The sequence below is a fragment of the Notechis scutatus genome, chromosome 12, assembly GCF_049901735.1.
Source record: "Notechis scutatus isolate UNSWTSFEM ecotype Mainland chromosome 12, rNotScu1.2, whole genome shotgun sequence".
Taxonomy (NCBI): domain Eukaryota; kingdom Metazoa; phylum Chordata; class Lepidosauria; order Squamata; family Elapidae; genus Notechis; species Notechis scutatus.
Window position 1 is genome coordinate 7,665,429 of NC_142020.1, and position 19,067 is coordinate 7,684,495.

General features: G+C 46.0%; 2 protein-coding genes across 6 annotated transcripts in view; one reads left to right on the forward strand and one right to left on the reverse strand.

The window, feature by feature from the left end:
* ROGDI (rogdi atypical leucine zipper) overlaps positions 1 to 12,558 on the forward strand; it is a 29,817-nt gene extending 17,259 nt beyond the window's left edge. For 3 of the 4 annotated variants that reach the window (XM_026680757.2, XM_087973188.1, XM_087973186.1), the window contains 5 exons: positions 1,050 to 1,148; positions 1,893 to 2,006; positions 7,883 to 7,932; positions 8,046 to 8,172; positions 11,364 to 12,558. In XM_026680757.2, coding sequence (XP_026536542.1) covers positions 1,050 to 1,148; positions 1,893 to 2,006; positions 7,883 to 7,932; positions 8,046 to 8,172; positions 11,364 to 11,405 — 432 coding nt within the window. In that variant the 3' untranslated portion in view covers positions 11,406 to 12,558. Of the gene's footprint in view, positions 1 to 1,049; positions 1,149 to 1,892; positions 2,007 to 7,882; positions 7,933 to 8,045; positions 8,173 to 11,275 lie in introns of all 4 variants that reach the window. The other variant, XM_087973187.1, reaches the window with a different exon arrangement.
* Positions 12,559 to 12,863: 305 nt separating this feature from the next.
* SMIM22 (small integral membrane protein 22) lies at positions 12,864 to 18,064 on the reverse strand. Of its 2 annotated transcripts, none has more exons than XM_026680759.2 (4): positions 17,886 to 18,064; positions 16,608 to 16,781; positions 14,764 to 14,843; positions 12,864 to 13,779 (listed from the first exon to the last, which is right to left on the reverse strand). In XM_026680759.2, the coding sequence occupies exons 2-4, from the start codon at positions 16,741 to 16,743 to the stop codon at positions 13,732 to 13,734; spliced, it is 264 nt and encodes an 87-aa protein (XP_026536544.2). In that variant the 5' UTR covers positions 16,744 to 16,781; positions 17,886 to 18,064; the 3' UTR covers positions 12,864 to 13,731. The 2 variants fall into 2 exon arrangements, with proteins under 2 accessions (XP_026536544.2, XP_087829315.1); XM_087973189.1 differs by having other exon boundaries at positions 17,712 to 18,053.
* Positions 18,065 to 19,067: the final 1,003 nt, after the last annotated feature.

The following is a 19,067-nucleotide window of genomic DNA, read 5'->3' on the forward strand; positions in this document are numbered from 1 at the left end:
GGAGGAGGATAGAGAATAGAATAGAATAGAATAGAATAGAATAGAATAGAACAGAACAGAACAGAACAGAACAGAACAGGAATAGAATAGAATACTTTATTGGCCAAGTGTGATTGGACACACAAAGAATTTGTCTTGGTGCAAATTCTCTTAGTGTACATAAAAGAAAAGATACATTCATCAAGAGTCAAGAATCATAAGGTACAACACTTAATGATAGTCTAGGGTACAGTGATAGCAGTTTTCCAATATTCAAGGAGCCGCTGCAAAGAAGAGAGGAGGTCAGCCTATTCTCCAAAGCACCTGAAGGCAAGATACAATAGGTGGAACTACTGTAGGAGAGAAGCAACCTAAAACTAAGGAGAAACTTCCTAACAGTGAGAACAATTAATCAGTGGAAACAGCTTGCCTTCAGAAGTTGTGGGTGGTCCATCCGTGGAGGCTTTTAAGAAGAGACTGGACAGGCACTTGACTGGAATAGGGCAGGGGGATCAAACTCGATTTCATTGAGGGCCACATCAGGGTTGTGTGTTTACCTCCAGGTGGGCGTAGCCAGCTCGACGTCACTCATGTGATCAAATGCCACTTTTGCTAGTAGTTTGTTTGCTAGCACTCTGCCAGCGAAAACGGAGCTTGTGAGGGCCCTCCCGACCTCCGTTTTCACTGGCAGGAGGCTGCAGGAGGTCATCACAGCCAAAACGGATGTGTGATCCTTCCAGGATCACACGTGGCCCTCACGAGCTCTGTTTTTGCTGGCAGAGGCACTGTGGGCCGGTCCTTCAGTGTTTCCAAGGCAGCCTGTGGACCAGATCTAAGCTTGCCGCAGGCCGAATCCAGCCATGGGCCTTGAGTTTGACACTCCCCTGGTATAGGGTCTCCTGCTTGAGCAAGGGGTTGGACTGGGAGGGTCCAACTCTGTTAACTGTCTTGTGGAGTTGATTTCCTTGTCCGGGTGATTTCCTCGTCTGGGGCTGAGAGCCAACCCCATGTCCAAATCAGCCTAAGACTGAGTATGTTGGGTTTTTTTTTCTTCTTTTCCTTCGCCCCAGCTGATGGATGCTGTGATGCTTCAGCTGACACGAGCTCGGAATCGTCTCACCACGCCTGCCACTTTGAGCTTGCCAGAGATCGCCAGCAGTGGACTCACGGTAACCTTAGGGGTGCGGGAAACTTTAGAGGGTGTGTTGTGGCCCGCCAGCGGCTAGCGGAGCTGGCAGCAGAGTCGGACAGTGAGGAGGTTGAGGAGGAACCTGGGCCAATCTTAGAGGCTGAGGAAGGCTCGGTCGAGGGCTCTGCATCGGAGGCAGAGGTGGGGCCAAGGCAGGCTGGCAGTTATCAGCTGCCTTCAGAGTCGGCCAGCAGTGAGGTGGGGGAGCAGCTGGAGCCAGTTCCCAGCCTGCGCATGCACAGAGCTGCCAAAAGAAAAGAACAATTACGAACTAAGGATCGACGTGAGAGTTAGGCCATAGGTGGATGGTGAATGGCCCCTCCCATAGGGATTAAAAGGGGAGCAAAAGGGGAGGGGGACTTTTGCAGGAAACAATTCATTCGTTGCAGCAGTGTGAAGATCTGCCTGTGCATCTCAAAGACCCTGTGCCGAGTCCTTCCGTATCAGCACTGCGTTTGGAAATATTTACTTGGCAGCTCTCCAGGCTAGATAAGGTCTGTGCTTACAATTAGACCCTTGAAAGGCTGTTTGCCAGGCCTTTGGCTGAATGTGAATGCAAGAAATTCACCTTCGTTTAATAAAATGGGTTTTGCAGGGACAAAAAGTCTGCTTAGTGCTTTTGGGGGAAGCCTAGATCAGAACAGGGTGAGAAAATCGATTATTCAGAATGCCAGCTGAACTATTATTAATCGGCTGGGTTTGTCCTCTTTTCTTTTCTCTCCAGAAAATGTTCACTCCATCTCTGCCTCCAGACATCCTGGTCAATTTCTACATCAACCTAAATAAGGTCTGCTTAACGGTCTACCAGTTGCATCCTCTGCAGCCCAGTTCCACAAAGGTATGGAAGCAGTTGGGGAAAATCCCAGAATTCTCTCTCCTAGACCCTTGGCTCTTTATTTTTATTTTTAGAAAATAACCTTTACCAAAAATTTGAAACATTCAAATACAAAATACAATACGAATATTTAAAATGAAAGCGTTGTGTATATTGTAAACCATTTTGACAGTGCTTACATTTCAATTGTGGTTAGAGTGCAGTGCTGCAGGCTACTTCTGCTGGCTGCCTGCAATTTGGCAGTTCGAATCTCACCAGGCTCAAGGTTGACTCAGCCTTCCCACCTTCCAAGGTGGGTAAAAGGAGGTCCCAGATTGTTGGGGGCAAGAGGCTGACTCTGTAAACCACTTAGTGAAGCACTGTGAAGCGCAATATAAGTCAAGTGCTATTGCTATCATCCAACCTAGAACTAAGGAGAAATATTCTGAGAGCGAGGATAATTAATCAGCGGAGTAGCTTGCCTCCTGGAATTTTTTTTAGAATAGAATAGAGCTGGAAGGGACCTTGGAGGTCTTCTAGTCCAGCCCCCTGCTCAAGCAGGAGAACCTATATCATTTCAGATAAGTGACTGTCTAGACTGTTCTTAAAAACCTCCAGTGATGGAGCCCCCACAACTTCTGAAGGCAGCTTCTGCTCCACTGGTTAATTGTCCTCACTGTTATGAAGTTTCTCCTTAATTCCAGGTTGCTTCTCTCCTTGATTAGTTTCTATCCCTTGTTTCTTGTCTTGCCCTTCTGGTGCTTTGGAAAATAAATTGACCCCCTCAACTTATGGACTTGTGAGTCTTCCATCGCTGTAGGTTTTCAAAAACAGCCTGGACAATCATTTGACTGAGGTGCTACAAGGTCTCCTCCCTTGAGCGGGGGCGGGGGGTTGGACTAGAAGACCTCCAAGGTCCCTTCCAGTTCTAAAATTCTATATCCTAACATTATATAAGTTAGGACTCCTTTGGTTGTAACAACTGTAGTAATGTAATCTTGCAAATCTGAATGTATTTCCCCTCCCTTTCTTTATCTTCATGTGAACTAATGAGATGTTTATCGGAAATGTTTTCTCAGCATACTCTCTGGGCCCAAGCCCCTCTTATCTAGCCGTTGCCTTGGTAACGGCTTATTCTTCCTGTCCTTTGAGGCCTCTTCTTTCTGCTCTTTAAAGAAGGGGGCCCATTTTATGACTTTTCAGCAATGTTAACCTTGGTCAAAAACAACCTGTGGTTAAAATAACTTTTCCAGAAGCAGTTGCAGGATTTTATTTCATTTTTATGTGTCCCATATCACCCTTGCTTTGCAGAATGTTGTGAAATACGCTTAACCAATCTCTGATTAGCTAGTTTGCCGTCTCTGCCTTTTTAAGAAATAGGAAATGGTGACACAGATAAGGACTGGCTTAAATTACTAAAAAAAAAAAACCACTAAATACCCTGTTTGCACCGACTGACATTAAATGGGCATGCTACCAGAAGAAGATGCAACAGGCCACACAGTTTATGGATTGTAATTTTAGTATAGTTAGACATGTATAATTGACAGACTGGACTTTATTATAGATTTTAATTCTTATTTATTATTTTATGCTAGAATTTTTAATAGTATACTTACTGAGCATTTTTATTTGTTTTGGTCTCTGGTTTAAGACTGTAATAAACTGATTGATTGAAATAGGCCTTCCACCAGAAGAAGCTGTTAACAAAGTTCAAAGCATTTTCATTTATTTAAAAAAAAAACAGCATAAATTTCCATCGATAAACCATCACACACAAGAGGGAGATTTTATGAATTTTATTTTGGAGTAGTAGGTTCAGTCTGTCCTACCCTCTGAAAAAGAGGGGCCAAAGATCTCATATTCCTTTTTTGCATCCATTGGCTGTTCCAAAGTTGCTTTTCCAAAAGGCAACTGGACTTTCTTGTTGTTGTTGTTTTTTCCTTGAAAGCATTTTGTTTCTCGTCCAAGAAGCTTCTTCAGTTCTCAACCTCTTTCTTCTACTTCCTGTTGCTAAAATGAGAAGAATGATGGCATGTGGGGGAGGCTGCCTCCTGCCAGTTTTGCCCAATCAGCCAAACCTTCTGCCTCTCTGTGAGAGTCGGAGCGATGTAGCGGTGAAGGTTTTGGTCTGGCACAAAGGAGAGCCTTGTTGTAGCCCCTGCTCAACCAGAGAAGCTCCCTGGATGAAATGGCAGATGAGAATGACTTCGAGGGAATAGCAGGGGTGAGACCAGGGGTGGGATTCTACCGGTTCGCACCTATTTGCTAGAACCAGTTGTTAACATTCTAAGCAGTTCGGAGAACCGGTTGTTAGAAGAAATTACTGGCCTAATCCTGTAAGGAAGGCAGGAAGGAAACATTCTGGTGTTGCTTACAGAAACTGCCTCTCCGTTAACCCTTATTACGGTCTTGGCACGACTAAACTTCCTGTCTCAGGAACGTCTCTGGAGTTTTTTTCCCCTCCTTTGCTGATCCTTTGCTTGTGTGGAGTGACCATTCAAAGTCACAATGGCACTGAAAAAAGTGGCCTATGACCATTTTTCACACTTAGCCAATAACATGACCACCAAGCCACACCCACCACCTAAGCCACACCCACAGAACCGGTTGTTAAAAATTTGAATCCCGCCCCTGGATGAGATGCTGCCTAGGGAACAGTCGGATAAAAGAGGGCCTAGCCCACAGCTGCATAACAGGAAGAAAAAGATACTCAAAAACAGAGACACCCCTCCAAATTTTGTTGTTGTTAGTTGCAAAGTCGTGTCGAACCCATCGCAACCCCATGGACAACGTTTCTCCAGGCCTTCCTGTCCTTCATCATCCTCCGGAGTCTCTTTAAGGTCACGCCGGCTGCTTCTGTGACTCCATCCAGCCCCCTCATTCTCTGCTGTCTTCTTCTTCTTCTTCTTCTTCTTCTTCTTCTTCTTCTTCTTCTTCTTCTTCTTCTTCTTCTTCTTCTTCTTCTTCTTCTTCTTCTTCTTCTTCTTCTTCTTCTTCTCCTCCTCCCCCTCCTCCTCCTCCTCCTCCTCCTCCTCCTCCTCCTCCTCCTCCTCCTCCTTCTTCTTCTTCTTCTTTCTTCTTCTTCTTCTTCTTCTTCTTCTTCTTCTTCCCTCAACCGTTCCCAGCATTCAGATCTTCTCCCCTGAGTCCTTCCTTCCCTCTCGTGAGGTGGCCAAAGTCTTTGAGTTTCATCTTCAGGATCTGGCCTTCTAAAGAGCAGTCCAGGGTTGATCTCTAGGACTGACCGGTTGGATGGCCTTGCAGTCCAAGGGACTCGCAGAAGTCTTCTCCAGCACCAGAGTTCAAAGGCCTCCATTCTGTGGGTGCTCAGCCTTTCTTGTGGTCCAACTAATTACCAGGCTGTAAAAAGAGACGGTGGGGGAATTGGTACATTCATACTCTCAAACTAATCTTGTTAATCTTGTACAGTACAGTACAGTGCAGCCATACGGTAAAGCTGAGTTAGCACATCTGGTATGTGTTTCATCTCTGGTTTTCTTGGAAAGGCTGAGACTAGATGACCCTTAAGGGACGGCTCTCTCTCCCATTGGCTACTCTCTGTGTTTCACAAGATTGTTGTTTTTTGGAAAGGAACAGAGGAGGGAGAGAAAACTGGGGAAGCTAGAAGTAGGCAAGAACAATAGCGTGGGACTACGTCCAGGGTCTGCGTTAAGCAATGTAAGTGAGCGGTTGTTCCCCAGATGTTTATGGAGACTCTCAGTCATCCAGGTCATAGTTATCCCAAAGGTGCTTTTTTTTTCAAGAGGCAACTGGACATTCTGGTTTTTCTTTGAAGGCGTTTTGTTTTTCTCACCCAAGAAGCTTCTTCAGCTCTGACAGGATGGTGGGGAGTGGAAGGATTTATACTCTTTGCAGTCAGCTGGTTATTTGCATTCTTTTAGAGGGTCATTGAGGCCACCTGAAGGTTTGTCTCGTGTCCTCAGGGTCACCTGAGTAATGCAAATGACCAGCAGTCTGCAAGGAGTATAAACCCTTCCCTGCTTCACCATCAAGTCAGAGCTGAAGAAGCTTCTTGGATGAGAAGCGAAACATCTTCAAAGAAAAGCAAGAAAGTCCAATTGACTCTTGAAAAAAAAATACCCTTGGCTTCACAGAAAACCAGGACGTGCTGGCTGACTTAGTCACTTTCCTTCTGTAAGAGGCACCCTGGTGCCAAGGTGACTGCCCTACGCGAGGGAAGAAAAGACCCAGATTCAGCCATGAAAGTTCACAGGGTATCTCTGAGCCAGCCACCCCTCTCGCCCCACTCTGCTGCTGAGGATTGTTGGGTGGGGGGAGAAAAACAGGAGAAAGGAGTAGGTCACCTTGAGCTCCTCAGCCACAAGAGGGGTGCCAAGTCCAAAATTATATTAAGAAGAAGAGACAGGTAATCTGGCTGCAAGCCACCTTCTCCTCGCATCTGGGCTGTCAAGCCTTCAAGATCTTCTACTATTGCTTTGCATCTTTTGGCTGCCATAAGTAACGGGGGAGGAGGGGGTAAAGTCTGGGAAGCGAGCTGGAGGTGTTACATTCTAGTATTGTAAAAATGAGGAGTGGGGGGAGTATAAATTCCTGTTTAGGTTTCTATTTCTCGCTTAGCTTTCTTTTCTCCGCGCAGCTGCAAACCTTTATCAAAATATGCCAAGGTCAACGGACAGAGGCCTCATCACCACCTGAAGATGCCCACATGATCATGTTCACAACTTTTAATTGGAAGAATCATTTGAACTATGGGGGGTGGGAACATTTCCATCACTTTGTATATGTGATCTGCGCGCCTAATTTCTCAGATTCAGAATTCTACGGTTGCTACCACTTCATTTTTAGTAAAAGACATCTTTTCTCTAATCTATGGAGTCTTAAATATTTCTTTCTTGAATTTGGAATGGAGCACTACCTGACATGGGCAGAATCTGGGTGAGGATATGTTGAAGATCGTGGCTTGCTGGGAATGATAGACATTAGAGTCCCCCCTTGGGGCAGGGGTTTCGATAGGCCGGGGACTTCCTGTTTTCCTGTAGAGATAATGTAGTTGGTAGGAGTTGAAAAGGGCTTGATGACTCACAATCAGTCAATCATTCTTTCTTCTAACCTATTTCCCGATTTTTCTAACATTACCCCTGATTCTCATAGCATCGCTTTGATCCCCATAGAGAGTACAGCAGGTGATCTCGATTAAAAATGGGCAACATCTATTGCTTGGGAAGTGAAACATTCTAATTGTGAAACAGACAGGCTCTTGTGGCCCACCAGCGGAGTTGGCAGCAGACTCAGACAGTGAGGAGGTTGGGGAGGAACACATCGTGGAGTCTGGGGAAGGCTCTGCAGCAAAGGCAGAGATGGGGCCAGGGCTGTTCCGACAGTTATCAGCCGCCTTTGAAGTCAGAGATCAGTGGGGCAGAAGAACAGCCGGAGCCTGTTCCCAGTGTGCGCATGCACAGAGCTGCCAGGAGAATGGAACAGTTAAGGAATAAGGGTTGACTCAGGAGTAAGGGCAGAGGTAGACGGTGAATGGCCCCTCCCAGAGGGAATGAAGAGGAGCGAAAGGGGAGTGGGGTTTGCAGGAGACCATTAGTTCCAATTCGTTAGGGTGAAGATCTGTTCCTGATTTCTTGCCAAGTAATTGCTGCTACAGCCTGGGGTTTGGGAGACATTGGCCTGGCAACTCTCCAAGCCTGATAAAGGTCTGTAGTTGTGAAATCTCACGAAAGACTATTTGCTGGAATTTTATTGGAGAGGAATTCACTTTGACCTAAATAAAAGGTGTTTTATTTATTCACAGAACTATAAGGAGGACAAGGAAGATAACAACATAATCACGTTTGCAAGACTCTGTTCTTGTGGCTGGTCCCAGTAAAAGCAGTTTTAAATCGGATTCTCTGGTTTTATTTTTTCAGAACTTCCGGCCAGCTGGAGGGTCCATCTTGCATAACCCCGGGGCTATGTTGTAAGTACCACTGCACCTTCTGGGGGGGGGAGGTTGCCTTGGGGGCAGAAAGGAGATGTTTCCTCTCTGTGTCACATCACCGAAAGCAAAAGCCTCTTTCTCTCCTCCTGCAGTGAGTACGGAAACCAAAGATACGAAGTCAGCCACGTGCACAAGGTGGAGTGCGTGGTACCCTGGCTGAACGACGCCCTCGTTTTCTTCACCGTCTCGCTGCAGCTTTGCCAGCAGCTCAAGGATAAGGTGAGGTGAATGGGGAGACAGTGTTTTTAACAGATTATTATAGTTGGAAGAGACCTTGTAGGTCATCTAGTCCTACCCCTCGCCCAAGCAGGAGACCCTACACCATTTCTGACCAATGGCAGCCAATGGCAGCCCAGTCTATTCTGGAAAGCCTCCAGGGATGAAGCTTCCACAACTTCCGAGGGCAACTTCTGTTCCATGGGTTGATTGCTCTCACTGTCAGAAAATCCCTCCTCATTTTCAGGTTGCATCTCTCCTTGATCAGTTTCCATCCATTATTCCATTATGGCCTCCAGGTGCTCTGGAAAATAGCTTGACTCTCTGTGGCAGCCCCTCAGATATTGGAAGACTGCTCTCCTGTCTCCCCTGGTCCTTCTCTTCACTAGACTAGCCATGCCCAGTTCCTATAACCACTCTTTATATGTTTTACCCTCCAATCCCCTAATCATCTTGGTTGCTCTTCTCTGCACTCTTTCTAGAGTCTCAACATCTTTTTTATAGTGGGGTGACCAAAACTGGATGCAATATTCTTACTAAAGATTTATAGAGTGGCATCAGTACCTCACTTGATCTTGATTGTATCCCTCTGTTAAAGCAATTTGAAGGATGTGTTTTGCTTTCCTAGCATATATCCTTTAAATAAATAAATGTAGGACAGCTCCGGGAATCAGCACTTTATGTGCAAAACATCCTAAATTTGATCTGCAGCCTTTTAAAAAAAAGACATCAGCATATATGCTGATAGTGTTAGAAAGAGGAAAGGTCACATTCAGGCATAAAGCAGAAATACAATAGTATGTGGGAAAGACCTTGGGAGGATCTTCGCAGAATCAAAATTACGTAAAGTATTAGTACAGCTTTATAAAACCTTAGTAAGACAACATCTGGAATACTGTATCCAGTTTTGGTCCTCACATAACAAAAAAAAGAGGTTGAGATTTTGGGAAAAATGCAGAGAAGAGCAACTGAGATGATTAAAGGCCTGGAGACTAAAACATAGGAAGAACGGTTGCAGGATTTGGGTATGGCCAGTCTAGAGAAAAGGACTAGGGGGACATGATATTTCAGTATCTGAGGGGCTGCTGCAGAGAAGAAGGGGGGTCAACCTATTCTCCAAAGCACCAGAAGGCAAGAGAAGAAACAATGGATGGAAACTAATCCAAGAAAGAAGCAACCTGGAATTAAGGAGGAATTTCGTAACAGTGAGGACAATTAACCAGTGGAACGGCTTGCCTTCAGAAGTTGTGAATGGTCCATCATTGGAGGTTTTTAAGAAGACACTAGACAGCCACTTGCCTGAAATGGTATAGGTTCTCCTGGGGTTGGACTAGAAGACCTCCAAGGTCCCTTCCAGCTCTATTCTGAATTGAACTGACTGGACCAGGAGGTGATGCCAAGGGAATGGTCGGGTAGGAGACAGCATAACCTGCAGTTTGGATAATGGGCCAGGCAAGAAGCTCAGGAGAGACTCTCCCTGGGCTCTAAAGGAGACCATAGCGAGAATGGTACTTGCAGATTTGCAACATGGATGTTGGCTTTGGGGGTAAACCAGACAGAGAGTTCTAACCAGGTGAGTTTAACTGTACTTTCGCTGTATTAGCAGAACTTTTGCAAGCCTGGAAGTACAATCTCACCCCTTTCCCCCCATCTCCTTTACAACCCAGAAACTAGGGAGGGTCTCTTCTGAACCTATTGCTCTGCCCACTCTCCACTTGAGGGCTTCACTGTCTCATATCTGACCGTTCCTTTGGCGGTGTCTCTCTGACGGTCTTTTCCGCATACCATTACAAGGTGTGGTCAAAATAAAAAGTCCAGATGGTGGCTGGGATTGTGCGATGAACACCCAACACCCAAACACACACACACACACCCAACACACAAACACACACACACACACACTGGTTGCCCCAGGCAGCCATTATTGTGACTTTGCTGATGAAACCCCACAGACACCCGTGTGTAAAGCAATGCCAGATAATTATGAACTGTTGCAAAGCCAAGAGCCATTGTCTTATCAACCAAGTTATCCAGTTATCAGTCGCTTCCATAACGTTGTTGATAAGAACGCGGAGAAAAGACAAAAAATTGTGCCGGGAAAGAGAGGAGATGCTGCATCTTTGGCAATTTAGCCTGCACTTTCCATGTCTTAGCCCAGTGCCACAATGTAGAGCAGGGCTGTCAAACTCCTGGCTTGCGGGCCAGATGCCTCGCGCGCTGGCCATGCCCACGCCCGGTTTAGCGAAGGGGGGGGAAAGTCACATGACGCTGCCGTGACTACATGAGTTTGACACCCGTGATATAGAGGAACAAAAGATTTGTCAACTAAAAAGATACTCCTTTGGTCTTTCTAGCTGCCAGAAAAAGGGAGTGGGGGAAAACAAGGCATTCCTTAAATGCCTAGATAATCACTGTGGCAGCCCAAAGTTGTCGGAGCATAAGAGGGTTATTGGAGAGCATGATGGATGACTCTTGGAGGTGGATGTGTCCCATTGGAGAAGTCACATCCAGGGGGTGAGGGGAAGACCAGGATCAAGGGGGAAATGTATGATGTAATTTAGTATCAGCTACACCCAGTTAAACGCCAACATAGCCATTTCTAATAAATAAGTTTTCTCTGAGATGTGGCTAGAGACTTGATTTTAATGGGGGTGTGTGTGGATTTATTGGAACCCTGACAAGATTCCCTTTTGACCCATTCAGAAAAACCAAGGTTCTTTGCCTAAAAAACAAGGCAGAACCAGTGGTGGGATTCAAAAATTTTTATTACTAGTTCTGTGGGCATGGCTTGGTGGGCATGGTGTGGCTTGGTGGGCGTGGCAGGGGAAGGATACTGCACAATCCCCATTCCCTCCCCAACCCACTAACCTGCTTTCCAGCTCCGTTCTCCTGTGCAGGGCAACCAAAGGAGACCCAACCAACCAGCTGGGACTCAATGGGAGGCAGAGAAGAGATGGGGTTGGCGGGGCCAGTCAGAGGTGGGATTGGCCGGTTCTACAAACTCCTCAAAATTTCCACTACCGGTTCTCCAGAACTGGTCAGAACCGGCTGAATGCCACTTCCTTTTTTGGAAATGCTGACTGGGGGATAACGTTTCCCATTACAGATTTGACTCTACCGAAGAACTGGAGCAAACCCCCCTATCGCCCGCCAACTTTCGATCTCCTTTTTGTGTTCTTCTTTCCCCACCCCAGATCGCTGTGTTTTCCGGCTACTGGAACTACCGGCCCTACTGATTTTCACTCCGAGAGCGGTTCCGGTCCGTTTTCAGCCGCTCTCTTCCCTGTGAAGGGAATCTCACGATATAAACGGTATAATCTGTGAAGAACATCCCAGATTTCTGCCGCTCCGTGGGTAGTAGTAGCTGATGGGCAGGAAGCCATGGCCGCCCTCCACATCTTCGTAGTAGTCGGAATGTCATTATTTATTAGCACTTTAGAAGTAAACGTTCATTTCTTTCCGCGGGCATCAAAGCTCAGCTGAGCCAATATAAACACTGGTCAAACTGCACCCCGTTGGAAGGGGGGGGGGAAGTGGTTTCAAACAAGAGAGGGGGGTGATGAAGAACAGCCTTTGCTGACCCTGCCTTGGGCTTGCCTCAGAAAGACCAACTACGGCGTGGGTCGCAGTTTGTCCCTCTCTTGGCAAATCCTTATCACGTCTTGGGTTCTGTTCTCCCTCCAGCCTGCCTCTTCTCTAGCCTTTGGCACCCATAGTGACGGTTCACTTCCATAATGTCGCGTTTGAAAAGCATTCAGGGACAGCTGGCGGTTTTGGAGGGCGGGATTTAGAAATCCCAGCAACCAGTTCGCGGCCCAGTCGCTGGGTGTGGCGGGCAGGAGCGGTATAGTGGGCAGGGCCTACTGGAACTTCCGGGAGGCCCGTTTTTCGCCTTTCCAAGGGTCCGGAGGCTTCCCTCAGGCCTTTGGGAAGGGCAAAAAACAGCCTCCCCCGGGCTCTGGAGGCCCTCCGGAAGCAGGAAACAGGCCCGTTTCCCAACTTCCGGTACTCCCAGGAAGGCTGTTTTTCGCCCCTTCCACAGTCTCCGTGCGGATCCTGCACTTATTTGCATCCAAAACGGGCCCCGTGGAGACTCCTGCAAGGAATACTGGTTCGACAAACCAAATGCAAATTCAACATCCGGTTCGTCCAAACCGGTCCAAACCGGTAGAATCCCACCCCTGGGTCACACACACACACACACCCCATTTTGTAAAAGCATAGAGACACTGCTGCTTCCTCAGTTCTTCCAGAGAATCTTTGCCGGCCGCCAAACAGTAGACAAGACCAAGGTGGCCTTGGTAACCAAGTTAGTTGCTGCTATACATAGGTGAACCCTACTCCTCGCTCCTAATATAGTGTCTGGAATAAACCTCCCTGATTATTGTGGTTCGTGGCTTGGTGTTTTTGGAGGAGAGCCTTTTGACACCGGATTTTGGGAATTTGGGAGAGGTTATGGGACATGCATGAGAGATGGAGAAATGGAATGAATTGGAATTGGTTCCAGAAAGGCTAAATTCAGCCTTCGGCCAAAACGACCCAGAAGTCCATTTTCTAGGGAAGGATCCAGGTTCTTTATCCACGCCGGGTTAATATTTTTTTAATCACGTGCAAAAAACAGATTCCCCTTCTGTTGGGTCTATTAAATTTTGGGTAAAAGGGAAACATCAAAACAAACTCCTTTTAAACTTCAGTCCCTTACACAGCCATCTAAATTTATTCAACCACAACTAGAAAGTCCCTCTACACAATAAGAGATTCACAATAACCAAGAGACTACATTTTACATCGAAAATTAGGACACCAATCTTGGAAAAGTTACAAATCTGGGATATTAGAACAAGAAGATATAAAGCAGCAAGGTCCAATCTTGGTAACGTTTTAAGACTTGTGGACTTCCAACTCCCAGAATTCCCCAGTCATGCTGGTTGGGGAATTCTGGGAGTTGAAATCCACAAGTCTTAAAAGTTGCCCGACTTAGACACCCTCGGTGCAAAGCATCCTGAATTGATTAAAAAAAAAAAAAAAGACATTTTCAGTATTACAAAGAGGATAATGTTATACCAAGCTAGTACACGGTCTGGACTGCTTCTATAGAGAATCCAATCTAGGACGATAAAAGCAGCCCATCTCAATAACAGATTTATTGGATCTTTTTTTGGTTGCCGTCAGCATTTGATGGGACTAAGATGGCCAAAGTAGACCCCTTGTGATTCCATTTTTAAAGCACATGCTAACAAACCCAACTGGTAGACCCACAAGATAAAAGAGTTTGGCAAAAGAGGATTATCATTGTTCATGGACTAGGTATTTCGTTAGCTCTTTCCTTGTTACTAATGATCAGAAGGATAGTTGCCAACGGTGAGAGTGGCTGAATTGTTCGCCCCAACTTATGGCACACAGACATGGACTAAGAATCATCGTAGGAGCATCTAAGCCTCATGAGGGCTCACCTGTCCCACAGTTCCTTCCAGAAGAAATCCGATTTCTTACAAAAAAATTCCAGCACAGCAGAGAAAAATCAGTTAAAGCCGGCTGCTCAGACGATTGGTCATATGGCGTCTATGGCTCCATGCCCATATTGTCAATACCAACTTTCCTTTTCTTGATCTGTAATGGAAGAGCATGATGTTTATGGAATCTCAGGAAAAAGAGCATTATATGGTAAAAGGCAAATTTGTCCAATGGGAATTGCATTTATTCACTCTTAGGCTAAGCCACAATTCAATTCCAGAATTGGTATCTAGTCAAATTTTGTTAGAACAAGAAAAGGCAGCTTTTAAGTTTGTCCCACCAACAGATTTTGTTCCCCGAGGTCCTCTTAACTCATTGTTGGGTTGGTGTCGAAGCTGCACTGCACCCTAGTCTTTCTGAATTTTTTTACCCCTTTGTATGGAGAAAAAAGAGGACTACACATAGCACTCTTTTTTTAAAATAATAATTGTATGCTACTGTTGAAAGGCTGTCAAAATGCCTTTCTTCTGAGGATTCGATTTTCCCGCTGGGAGAGCTCCAGTGCAAGGATACAGACAACTGCTTGAAAGCTGGATCTTTTTTATTTTTCAGGAAGGCAAGAGATAGCAAGAAGTCTGCGTTCCTGGGCTAGCTAGCTTCGTATGATAAGTCCCTGATTTTTTATACCTTTTCTCCTTTTGTGTGTGTGTGCTTGTGTTTGTATTTCTTAATGTTTTAAATCCTGTCAGGGGTTGTCTTCATTTCCGCCGGAGGGTAAACTTTCAAGACTACCCATCTCACTATCCAAAGCAACTTATGATGCACTTTGGGGGGATGAAAATATGGCAAAGTTTTTACAAGCAAAACTGAAGAAACGATGCCTTCTGAAAGTTGGGTTCTCAGAGGACCCTGGCATTGGAAAGGATCATTTAGATCTGTGCATTTTCATCTCTGCTCAGACAACAGTGTTAATTCCAGCATCTCTGATGGACCAATGGTCCAATTTCTGCTTGAACGTACACAGTGAAGGAGGACTTCCTATCCTCTGAGGGGATGCGGGGAGAGAGAAACCACCCTCCCAAACTGGGTCCCATCATTAAATGTGCAACTCCAGGGCCAGACCTTGCTGAAGCGGCTTACCTTCTTGTATGAACTGGGAGCATCACAATCACAGCAGCAACATCGGATCAACGCAAGGAGTCCCAGCAAGAGAACCATCCCTGGTATGGGGGAAAAAAAATACGGATCGGTCCCTGAATGGCTTTTCTCTCCATCCTGGTTTCCATCACACAGAACATAGAATCATAGGGATGGAAGGGATCTTGGAAGTCTTCTAATCTAGCCCCCTGCCTATCAGAGGTTACCCTATTCCATTCTGGACAAATGGTTGTCCACTCTCTTATTAAAAGCCTCCAGAGATGGAGCACCCACAACCTCTGCAGACAAGTTGTTCCCCTGGTTAATTGTTCTCACGATCAGGAAAGTTCTTCCAGATTGAATCTCTTTATAATAACCTTCCACCCATTGCTTCTTGCCCTGCCTTTCTGGTGCTTTGCAGAATAAGTTCAAAATACAGGTAAGATTAACAGAGTTGGAAGGGATCTTGTAGGTCATCTAGTCCAATCCCCCGCCCAAGCAGGAGATCCTACATCATTTCTGACAAACGGCAGTCCAGTCTCTTCTTGGAAGCTTCCAGGGATGAAGCTCCCACAACTTCTAAAGGCCACTTCTATTCCATTAGTTGATTGTTCTCACGGTCAGAAAATGTCTCCTTATTTCCAGGTTGAATCTCCCTTGTTCAGTTTCCATCCATTATTCCTTGCCTGGCCTTCAGCTGCCTTGGAAAATAGCTTGACCCCCGCTCCTCCTCTCTGTGGCAGCCCCTCAAATATTGGAAGACTGCTATCCTGTCTCCCCTGGTCCTTCCCTAGTCTAGCCGGGCCCAGTTCCTGCAACCGTTCATATTTTAGCCTCCAGTCCCCTAACTGTCTTGGTTGCTCTTCTCTGCACTTTTTCTAAAGTCTCAACATCCTCATCATTAAGTTACTCCCCCCTTTCTCTGTGGCAGTCCCTCCAATATTGGAAGACTACTATCATGTCACCTGTAGTCCTCTCCATTAGACACTAGACATACCTAGGGGTGGGATTCAATTTTTTTAAACAACTGGTTCTGTGGGCGTGGCTTAGTGGGTGTGGCTTGGTGGTCATGTGACTGGGTGGACATGGCTTGGTGGTCATGTTGGCTGTGTGTGGCCAACTCAATATCACTCACATCGAGGCACATATCTCCTCACCTGGCCTCTCATAACTGTGGGGATGCTGCAACAGTCGTAAGTGCGAAAAATGGTCATAGGTCACTTTTTTCAGTGCCATTTTAACTTTGAATGCTCACTCCACACAAGCAAAGTACCAGCAAAGGAGGGGAAAAAAACTCCAGAAAGGTTCCTGAGACAGGAAGTCTAGTCCTGCCAAGAATGTAATAAGGGTTAACGGAGAGGCAGTTTCTGTAAGCAACACCAGAATGTTTCCTTCCTGCTTTCCTTACAGGATTAGCCCAGTAATTTCTTCTAACAACCGGTTCTCCAAACTGCTTAGAATGTTAACAACCGGTTCTAGCGAATAGGTGCCAACTGGTAGAATCCCACCCCTGGACATACCTAAACAAAGAAGCTATAGATATTGAGATACTGCTGAAGGATGCTGGCGAAATAGTTTGCTTTATGGGCAGCTTTTCTTGTGTAGGAGGTTTTTCTCTTCCATTGATCTACTTTGTGCCTGTTTGGCTCCACCAAGCTAATTCGTGACTTCGTTGCTCTTGTTTCATCCTAAATCCCTGCTTACACTCTCCTGGGAAGGTGCCGTCTTTCTTCGAAGGACCCAACCCTCTCAAACCATTTGCACCATGCGGGGGCCCCCCCAAATGAGCAACTCCTGAAGCAGGGTGGCTGCCCACCCAAACCCTTCCTCTCCCTCCCTCCGCCTACCGATGAAGGTGAAGAAGATGGCAAAAGCCACGATATCCCAGGTGGTTTGGAAGAGCTGCTTGCTTTGCAGGCGTCCCAGAGCATCGCTGATCTGCTGGCTGATGTCTTCAGCCACATCTCTGCCTGGAGTCCCCATCTCACGCCCTGTGCGCACCTGCAGCAATTCCGTCGGAGCTGCCAAGAGTGAAAAAACGGTCAACACAACCGCCGATTTCTGCGAATCCCGGAAAAGCATTCAAGTTCAATCGTTCACGCACGATGAAAGGTTTGTTACAAGACCGGAAGGAGAGAAGGAAGGTCAGGCTACATCTGAATGGAGAGAGCCAACTTCACGTGAACGAGTGTGCATGCTTGTCCCGCTTGTCTTAGAATACAGAATAACAGCCGGAAGAGGCTTTAGGGGTTAGAACAGAAGGGAGAAAGAGTTAGAATAGAATAGAGCTGGAAGGGGCCTTGGAGGTCTTCTAGTCCAGCCCCCTGCTCAAGCAGGAGATACCATTTCAGACAAGTGGCTGTCCAGTCTCTTTTGAAAAACCTCCAGCGATGAAGCACCCACAACATCTTTCCACTGATTAACTGTCCTTACTGTTTCTCTTTAATTCCAGTTGCTTCTCTCCTCAATTAATTTCCAACCATTGTTTCTTGTCCTGCCCCTCTGGTGTTTTGGAGGTCTTTTAGCCCAACCCCCTACCCAAACAGGAGACCCTATACCATTCCAGAGAAATGGTTGTCCCTTCTCCTCTTAAAAACCTCCAGTGATGGAGCATTCACAACTTCTGGAGATTAGACATCACACTGATTTATTACTGTCACTCTCAGGAAATTTCTCTTTGGATCTAAGCTGGATCTCTCCTTGATCTGTTTCCATCAGTTACTATTTTTCCTGCTCTCGGGTGCTCTGGAGAACAGGTTGACCCCCACCCTTCTTCTCTGTGACAGCCCCTCAAAGTGCTGGAAGACACTGTCATGTCCCTCCTAATCATGCCATCCTTTCCCCCAAGTTTTCAGTTCCTCCTGCGGCCCCCCATACCTGCAGATTCCTCCTTTAACACAAACCAAGCTTCAAAATGAACAACCCACATTCATTCCTCAAGTTCCCTTTACCTGCAATGGATTCCCCTTTGTCTCCCCAGGAGTTAAAAGATCCAACGCCTGGCAGTGAACTCCAGGGGAAAGTTTCCTTGGAGGAGGAAGTTGGGAGGGAGACTCCGAGAAAACGCCTTGCAAAAGAAACGCACCAACCTAGGAAAGAAAGGAATGAGTTAAATAACTACCCACCACTCTTCAACTCCTGGGAAATCTTGGTCAAAAATAATAATAATCTGCAACTCTTTCTTGGACAATTTTTTTCCTGTGGTGACTATGGTGATAAGTTCTTCTTTTTGTTATTTTCACTTCCTTGTTTCCGTTTCTGCTTCAGCAAGAGGTTGATTTGCAACAGAGCCCAAGGTAGACACACCCTCTTCTCACAGCCTAGGAAACAAAGAAAGGAAAAAGAGGAGGATCTAAAGGTGGACTGCTAATCAGAGCAGCTCTATTGACACAATAGTCTTCTTTAGGATCACCATGGCTAGCTGGGGAATTCTGGGAATTGAAGTCTTCTCATCTTAATGCTGCCAAGATGGAGAAACACCTGTTTTAGACATTCTCTAGCTCTTAGCTGCCACTTAAGGATCCTCTAGATCAGAGGTCTCCAATCTTGGCAACTTTAACCCTGGTGGACTTCAACTCCCAGAATTCCTCGGCCAGCAAAGGAATTCTGGGACTTGAAGTCCTCTAGGCTTCAAGTTGCCAAGGTTGGAGACCCCTGCTCTAGATCTTCAACCTTGGAAACTTTAAGACTTGTGGACTTCAATTCCCACATCGGTTGGAGAATTCTGGGAGCTGAAGTCCACAAGTCTTAAAAGTTGCCAAGTTTGGAGACCTCTGATCTAGATTTCAGCAGGTCAGACCAAAGGTATCACCAAGACCCCAAAATTACCCCTAATGTATTCAAGGAAACCTTGTTCTGGGCTTGCACGACAAAAATGAAGTAGGCTAAAGTGTGGGTTGTTGGTTTCTACTTTAGAGTGTTGTGTGAATTGTGGAACCTTCTAGGATGATGTTTTTCAAACTTGGCCACTTTAAAAGCTGTGTGGACTTCAACCCTCAGAATTCCCCAGCCAGCATGTTGGCTGGGAAATTCCTGGAGGTTGAAATCCACACATCTTTTAAAGTGGCCAAGTTTGGAAAACAGTGTTCTGAAAAATAATTAAACTTCTATTTGCAAAGTTATGCATTAGCTCATCCCAGCATGGAGCTGTAACAAATCCTGCCTGGCAAATACATCTCCTTTGCATTTCCAAAGAGCTGGTTCTCATTTGCCTATTAAAACAAAACAAAACATTGGAAGTTGCATGTGAAACATTTTCATCCCAGCACAGTAAATGTAAGAATCAGGAAGAAAAATGTAGGTTTGGT

Bases quoted from the DNA above. Each gene is read 5' to 3' on its own strand.
- SMIM22 (XM_026680759.2), bottom strand. From the start codon at position 16,743: ATGGGGACTCCAGGCAGAGATGTGGCTGAAGACATCAGCCAGCAGATC. The intron at 14,844-16,607 runs GTAGGCGGAGGG...CCCCCATACCAG, and splicing joins CATCTTCTTCACCTTCATCG to GGATGGTTCTCTTGCTGGGA. The intron at 13,780-14,763 runs GTAAGCCGCTTC...CTTCCATTACAG, and splicing joins CTCCCAGTTCATACAAGAAG to ATCAAGAAAAGGAAAGTTGG.